At 46.4% G+C, this 8307-nt stretch overlaps 1 protein-coding gene across 1 annotated transcript; it reads left to right on the forward strand.

Annotated features, from left to right (window-relative positions):
• Positions 1-341: 341 nt before the first annotated feature.
• On the forward strand, positions 342-3066 carry LOC115322410 (protein ALP1-like). Its single transcript, XM_040221631.3, has 3 exons — positions 342-539; positions 825-1018; positions 2166-3066. Exons 1-3 carry the CDS (start codon positions 342-344, stop codon positions 2764-2766), a joined length of 993 nt encoding a protein of 330 aa, XP_040077565.3. The 3' UTR covers positions 2767-3066.
• Positions 3067-8307: the final 5241 nt, after the last annotated feature.

Consider the following 8307-nt stretch of genomic DNA (forward strand, 5'->3'; position numbering starts at 1 on the left):
TCGATTTGTTAGAGACAGCAGTCACTCATTTATCAAAATAAATGGCTCAATAAAACAAAATTACTGATGTATTGCCATTTATTTGTGTAAAAAATATTATGGATTGTGTTTATATAGTGTTTTTTCAACAAATACACGCAGTGTTTTTGCTAGCGAAGCGACTTTTGGTTGGTACTGGCTGGTATGACCCGCTCTAAAGGCAACAATGATGTTCCCGCTCGAAAACTGAGCTTCTGAGCGACTGAGCTCGCCATCGTTCCTCGCGCTGCCGTGATTCCTCGTCTGCTCGGTCAGGACGGTTCCTCGTCTGCTCGATTTGTTTGCTTCTGAGAGTGTCAACAATGGAACATTCAGAGCCGCCAGAGACTCAGGTCGCTCTACTTTTATGCATGCACGCGCAGCAGCAAAGCTCTTTGGCTGCCGTCCGAGCTGCCGTGTCATCGGCAAAAAGTGAGGCCGATCGCTTGGAGGACCAAATGCTGGCAAATAACTTCGTGCTCGCAACAACAGCGGTGGACTGCCTCACAGTGCATCGGCAGGTGCAGTCCTTCGCGAGGCACGAGCGATGGTTCGAAGACACCCTGCCCAACATGCCGGAGTACTTTTTCAAACAGGCGTTCCGTGTAAGGCGAGCTACATTTCGCTACCTTGTTGATGTGTGCCGGCCTTACATGGAGCGACAAGTCACCTGCATGCGGGAGACGATCGCGATGGAGAAGCGGGTGGGAGTGGCCCTCTTCAAACTATGCTCCACGGCCGAGGACAGGACGGTGGCCACCCTGTTCGGTATCGGCCGATCGACAGTCAATGAACTGTACCGGGAGTTTTGCGAGACGATCGTGGCTGTCCTCGAGCCCGAATGGGTCAAACTGATGACCCCAAAGGAGCTGCCGGAACATATCCGTGAGTTTCAAGCTGCGTTGGAGTTTCCGCAAGGAGTTGGAGCGCTGGATGGGTGCCACTTCCCGGTGTCACCACCACAAGAAAATGCAAGCGACTACCACAACTACAAGGGCTGGTATGTAGTGGTGGTGGTGGTGGTGGCCTGTTTGTGTTTAACTTTCCCTAGGTTACGCCAGCATCTAGCGCTGGTGCTGTCATTGGCTAGTTAAGGGTTTAGCCCGAGAGCTCTCTTGAACCATACGTCTCTGTATGCAAATTGTCGTCTGTTTACACAGCCGGAAGTTAGCCTGCCTCAGTGGGCGTCTGGTGTCTCAGCTGTAGATGAGCAATTTAGCCAGTGCGGTACAATCGCTAATCTGGGGTCTTTAACAAGCACCACGCAGTAGCAGTACATGACCACACGCCAGTACGATGCTCATCCAGATCGAAACAAGCAGTGATGGGGATTGAGCCCAGGATCCCTGGGTTCTGCAGCGCGAGCTTTCGCTCCACATGCTCCGAGCTGTTGTGCGCTAGCCCTCTCGGCCACTGATCCTCCCCTCCCTCCCTCCCTCCCTCCCTCCCTCCTCCTCCCTCCCTTCCTCCCCTCCCTCCCTTCCCTCCCCTCCCCCCCCCCCACCCCAGGTCTCTGTTGTTTTGGTGTATTCTGCAAGAGTCCTTTACCACAAAAAAAATTCAAGGGTGCATTGACAGATGTTTCGCATCTTTTTAATAGCACCAGAAACAATATTATCCGTAGAAACTTGCCTCTTGACAGCGAGTCTGGTGTACACATTGTCCCTGTTCCTGTCATAATTGGGGCACTCGGTAATGATGGCTTGAAGTACAGTTTCTGCCGTCGGACAGCTATACTCCAGGCTCAGTCGTTTTCTTGTCTGGTTCTAGCAGGGTTTGTAAATTGTCCTAGGCCATCGCCAAGAGGGTCTTGTCTCTCTCCGTCCTACTCAGTTGCAAGTGTGAACAGGCCTTTACTTGCATGTTATTGGCACGACATTCCATTGAAGCTTTCAAGACATCCACGAGATGGTTCTTGGTTATCATTGTATTCAGTTCAAATTATGTTTTCTTGCATTATCCTACGAAATATTGGTGTTGGTGAAGTTCCATAAGCAAAGAGATGAGCTCCAGACTTTTTCTGTATCCATTTAACATTTGGGATATCAACAATTAGAAGATCTCCGTGCCAAACAGCCAAACGAAGCATTTCAAAGTGTTGGGATTTTCATAATTAAATCTGCCTGCATGCAATGCTTCTTTTTCAGGTATAGCATCATTCTGCTGGCTCTGGTGGACCACCGCTACAGGTTCCGCTATGTCAACGTGGGAGCACCAGGGCGATGCCACGACGCACACGTCTTCCGCAGGTCGGAGCTTGCAAAGGTCTTGGAAGGACCGTTGTTTCGAGCTCCGCTTGTCACTGTGAATGGAGCTGTTGTGCCACCACTGATCTTGTGCGATCAGGCCTTCCCTCTCACATCAAACCTCCTCAAGCCCTATCCGCGCAAGGGCTTAAAGGAAAGTTCTCCGGAAGCTAGCTTCAACAAGCAGCTCTCGGGAGCACGAAGGATAGTAGAGAACGCCTTTGGCAGAGTGAAGGCACGCTTTCGCTGCATAATGAAAAGAATGGAGTGCCATGTAGACAATGCCAGGGTCATCATCCGAGCCTGCTGTGTGCTCAACAACATCTGCGAGCACTTCAATGATGGGGTTGAGCCACAGTGGGTCACCGAGGTGCAGCTCTACGACCGCATGTTCCTGCAACCTCTCTGTAGAACGGATGTTGCCGCTGGAAATGGACAGGACGTGAGGGCAGCCATAGCAGCCTACCTCCATAGGCGGAACACGCAGCAACACGCAACGTAATCTAGTGATGACATCACATGTACAAGTGGCAGGAAGGACTCGATGGAAGATCATCCAACTTCCAAACGAAATGTGAAGCCAACTTACTGCACTAGCCCTGTGCATGCCCACACCTCTTGGTGAAGCTAGCTGGCCTTACTGTTTGTTCGGAAGTTGCATGGTTTATCGTCAATCCCTCCCTGCCACCTGCATATGTGCTGGTCTGTTTACCGGTATGTATGTGCAGCATTACTATGTCCAAATTTCATACTTTGCTCATACATACAGTAATTCAGCTACCCAACATATTTGGAGAACAAGACTCTTAATGGAAACCTTTTTTTGTAATAGCTTCTCCACTTAGTACGACTGTTTCAAGGAACTTGCATATCTAATGATTTTTCTGACATTGACTTTCTGTGGCAGTAACTTAATTTATAAGCTTGAAGCGTCCCAAAAATTCAATAATTGCAATCACGCACATTCTATTTTCATATTAAAAGCTTGATCCAAAAACGTAACACACACTTTTATTTGAGATATTTCAGAACAGTGAAACGGTCGATAAAGGGCAAGCGATTGCGTGTGGCTGACCAACATAGTGATTATCAATTAAATGCGAATCAGACTCTTTTCAAAATTAATGACAATATTGATCAGAGCTCCGCATATTGAGTGCTCTTATTGATAGCGAAGACCTAGACCGCAAGAGATTATATCCGCATGCATTTCTCCCATACTGAGACTCGTGAGCGGTTTGGTACTCTGGTTGTGGAAATATTCATCAATTGACATCTATTGAACAATATAGCACTGAAAAATACTCTTTTGTATTTTCTTTTTTCAGGGATGTTTTTTTTTTGGTATGTTAGAGCTTTAGGAGGATTGGTGGCTGAGTAGGCTAGCACACACGAGCTTGGAGCACGTGGAGCAAAAGCTCACGCTGCAGAATTGGGGGATCCTGGGTTCAATCCCCACCCCTGCCTGTTTCGATGTGGATGAGCGCATTGTACTGGCGTGCGGTCGTGTATCACTACTGCGTGATGAATTTTAAAGACCCCAGGCTAGCGGTTGTACTGCACTAGCTAAATTTCTCATCTACAGCTGGGAGACAAATTGCCCATTGAGGCAGACAAAGTGCTAGGCTGTATAAGCATTCAGACACCCCAATTTTTTTTTGTTAGTGCTTTTAACCTAAAGAGAAAACCCTGCAATTTATTTTTATTATTCTCCCTGCTGAAGAAAGAAGTTGCTTTGTTTCAAACAATTATGAACACGATAGTTAAAACTTGCACTTTCAGTTTATCGACATATATCTCGGGCTTTTGCTTCAGTTTAAGCACAGGGTCAATGGTGGCACAACAGTGTTGTCGAGGGAAACAATCCTTCCAGACCCTTGGCACATATGTTCATACTTGTGGATGTTGCTTGATATAGTTATTCTATTATCGTTCCCATGTAAAGAAAACACCAAGTTCTTTTTTTACAATGTTCATAAGGTGCACTAAGTAGTTCTTACTAAAATCCCAGAATTAGAATCGTAACATCATCGCCCTCTTCTCTCCTGCTGCATTTGATTGGATTAGCCCCTAAGAATGCCCTCTAGGAAAGAGGAGAGCCTTAAGGTTGCTCCTTTGCATGCCGTGATTGGCGCCATCAGCTCCTGGCATCCGCTGCACTCTGAAGCCTACACACTGCATCGTCCGCCGTCATGTACTCTTTTCAAATTTGTTTGCGCTTGAAACATGTTTTGATATTGTAACAATGACTAACCACAAACTCCCATAAAGTATCTTGATGCACCATATAAAGGGTGAAAATTTGTAAATGTCCGCAAGGAGTCAGACTTTTTTTTTGTTGCGGTTCCAAAGGTAAAAAGAAGTATAGGAGAGAAAAAAAAAAGCTTTTCCAGAGTGTACTTGATTTAAGCGTTGTAGTAAACTTTTAAATGCTTTGATGTGATGATGTAATCAATTCTTTTGCTATGTCTCGGAACATTTCAGCTGCAGGCTTGGAAAGATGTTTTCAACAATTGGATGGAACATGCCTTAACAGGCTTGTGTGTGGCTTGCTCTTTTTTAATTTTTCTCTATCTAGTTTATGCAGCTTGCCTGTTCATTGTATTTCACATTGTATGATTACTATTTTGCCGATGGTTGCCACACTCTTATTTACTGTCCACCTTCGGAATGTGGACCTGTGTATCTTTGGATCCCAGCTGTGGTGAATAAATACCCATTGTTGCTGTCACTGTTGTAATGTCATGCAAGCACTATCTGTTCTAAACTTGTTATTTGTGGTTTTAAGATGATGTTACTTCCCTGGTAAGCCCAAAATAATTTGTCAACAAAGAAAAAAAAAAAAAAAAAGCAGCACCACTTTTTTGAAGCTACAGCTTCCGCTCTAGCCTGTTTTATTGAAAAAGGCCATCATGGCATTCGCAAGCTTTTCTTGCACGGCCAGTGCTTTTTCTTGAATTTTGAGCTCCTGCTCCCGCAGAGTGAACTCACGGCCCCGAGCCGTTTCCAAACTTAAACGGAGCAACTTCTGCTCCTCAATTACCGCCTTTGCGAGGGTGGCAGAGGGGTGCGGGGGTCTTTTCCTTTTTCCCGACTCTGGCACCTGCGGCAACATGATAGTTGTGCCATTACTGGCACCACCGGCCTTCTTTCCACGGCCAGCAGGGTTGCTGCTGCCAGCATTGTGGCCGCTCCTAGATTTGCTGGTGCTCGCACCAGGCAGCTCGCCGGTACTTGCACCAGGCAGTTCGCTGGTACTCGCACCAGGCAGCTCCTGGGACGTCTCGTCGGATGTGTCGTCCCTCATGTCGTCTGACGGGACATCCTCTGCCTGTGTTTCTGAAAGCAGCTGATAGGATAAATTTTGTTAGAAACTAGAAACACAGTAATCTCTCGTACCTTGAACACTGCAGCAAGTCAGCGCTCTGTCCTGTCCGTCGCTTCCTTTTATGACTTTTTGCGCCGTTTTATCTCATTATGTTTAACAACTACCAATTAGCCCAACCCTCAAACTCGTTATTCCTTCTGGTAGGTGCATGGCAAGTGTCATTTGTACACAGTCTCCCTCTGAAACTAGTTTGGCTTTCTACCTACTCTGTGTATAGGGTGGTTTCACGTGTACCACTTCAATTCAAAATCCGGCCGACATCCATCTTGGTGCGCAGCCGTTCTATGCTTTTTCAATGGGCAGAGGCAATGAAGGCCATATGTTTTCTCCTTGCTCTACTTTAGCATTTTGATCAACTGCACTTGCCGTATTTCTCAGCAACATAAAGAAGCAAAGGCCAGCACCCAATTTTAAATATTACCAGCCTTCATCCTTCATTCAGAGTTAATACATGCTAGCAAGTTAGCAGATGACCAAGATGGCTCCGGTAGACGTGCCCAAAGCTTCTACGATGGGGATAAAAACAGAGTAAATGAAGGTTTACATGACTCGAGAGATATCCCTGATCGTGCTTCCAGAGTTCCGTCGTTGAAGAAGCCACTTGGGGCCGTGATTCTGAGGCTCACCAGAACAAAAATAGACACTAGCAAAGATTCGCTTTCGCGTAAAACAATATGACAAACGGCAGAAAGTGTACACCAATCTGCTCAAAACCTACATGCCCGAACAGCAAGTGTGTACCAATCCGTTTGAAAATTACGAACCAGAAGCGAAACAGTTTTATTAAATTGGCCTATTCTCATCTCCAAGCACATGCCCTCCAGCCCTCATTTCACAACTTTAGGCTTTATTCGCCAAGCAACCAGGAATCTTGAAGCAAAAAAAAAAAAAAATTGGCGCAAGACTGTCACTGGGTTGGTTAGAATTTAGAACACTTGGTGCCATATGCCCAGCTCGAGTTGCAGATAGTCCTTCCTGCACTGTGATCATTGTCCAGACAAGTCCCCTGTTTATGTCCAAACATGACTTAGCAGGAGACAACTTCATTGCAGCATGTGATGTGTGTCTGTAAATCCCAAATGCCCAATTAGGCATGCACAAAGATTCACTTATAGCTTGATCATTGTGTGAATGAGGCACTGACTCCACTGGTGGATGGGATGTTTTTTAAACCAAGTAGACTGCACATCATCTCGATGGGCGCGTTCAGTAGCGGCTCCAGGAGTCAAGAGTCAGCGCTCCTTCTTAGGCGCTGACTCATTCACACATTTTCTTTGAATTTCTTTTCAGGTAAGGCTTTTTCGGAAAATGCATTGGACCGTATTTTGTTGGGTTTGAATATGCTAATAAACAATGTAAACGTTCACTGGACGGCATGTCTTGATCGCCGTTGCTCTGAAACTCGGTGAATATCGACGAAAATCCTGTCCGTGCTGAACAGAGCAAGGCAGGCTATGAATGCGAATTCGGTAGCCAGTTGGACACTCACACAGAGCATGATCCCGATTAAGGTTTTGTTTGCGTAGCTAAATCGGGGTGCACGTTGGCTGACGCTCGCCTTGGCCGACAAAACCTAGATCGCCGAGCGCAGCCGAACTTCCCGGTGTGTATACGAGTACATTTTATAGGAAGTTTGTTGCGAAGGGCAGAACAGACGTATGGCCATATAAAAGTATCGCAACCGGCGGCGTAGATTTGCCGAGCTCCATATTTTGCGTCCGCTGACGACATTTTGTCGGTTTTTATAACAGTAGCTGCCTTTGCACCGCCAAGTGAAGTGCTTGATCGCGTTGGATCGCTTCGAACAGCAGCGCTGATGTGTACAGTGACTCGCTTTTTATTTAACGACCTTGTCAAGACTTTATGAATACCGGTGTCAAATAAAAGCGATCGTGCTCGCTATCGTCTGCTTCCAGTTTATTCGGAGACCGTCTGGCACAGGGGAGGAAGCGGAAATAGCGTAGAAGCAGGTTTGGAGCCGCGGTTTTTTTGGCCGTTCAGTAGGTGCTCTGAGGATTCCGACTCGAGTGACTCCGTTCGGAGCTGAGGGAGCCGCTACTGAACACGCCCAATAAATCATCCCTAATTTACAATTCTTGTAAGGCTCCGAAGAACCGCGACATAGTTTTGTCACGATTTGCGAAACATACGAGAGCGGGAACGAAAAACTAATCTCGGCAGTTTGGTTGATGGCGGGCGTGAAGAACTTTATTTACTCTCTCACCACTGCATCATTGGCTGTTTCGATTAAAGGTTGTTTAGTCCTCATTGAAGACGAAATTACGGGCGGACAGATTCATGAAAAGTGTTTTAGCTTACAACATCTGCACTAAAGTTTGTACTTTGTTACTGAGAGATTTTCTGTAAAGGAGATTACGAATGCATACACAAATTTGGAGATTAGGAATGTTGTTAGTACTCTGTGGGTGAAACGTTAGTGCAACATGTACTGCCTACCTCCAACACAGCTGGTGTCACATCATCTGCACACAAGCTCTCGTCCACGAGAGTGTTGTCGTTTGCGGGCAGGGATCCCAGGAAACGGTGAATCTCCCAGTAGAATGGCCAGTTCACTCCTCCTGCTCCGGTTGTGCTGGCCGTCCGCAGGTGCTTCCTAATAATATAGCAAGCTCAATAAAATTTATAATGTATGCA

Source organism: Ixodes scapularis, unplaced genomic scaffold, assembly GCF_016920785.2.
Source record: "Ixodes scapularis isolate PalLabHiFi unplaced genomic scaffold, ASM1692078v2 PGA_scaffold6__148_contigs__length_123643588, whole genome shotgun sequence".
Lineage (NCBI taxonomy): Eukaryota > Metazoa > Arthropoda > Arachnida > Ixodida > Ixodidae > Ixodes > Ixodes scapularis.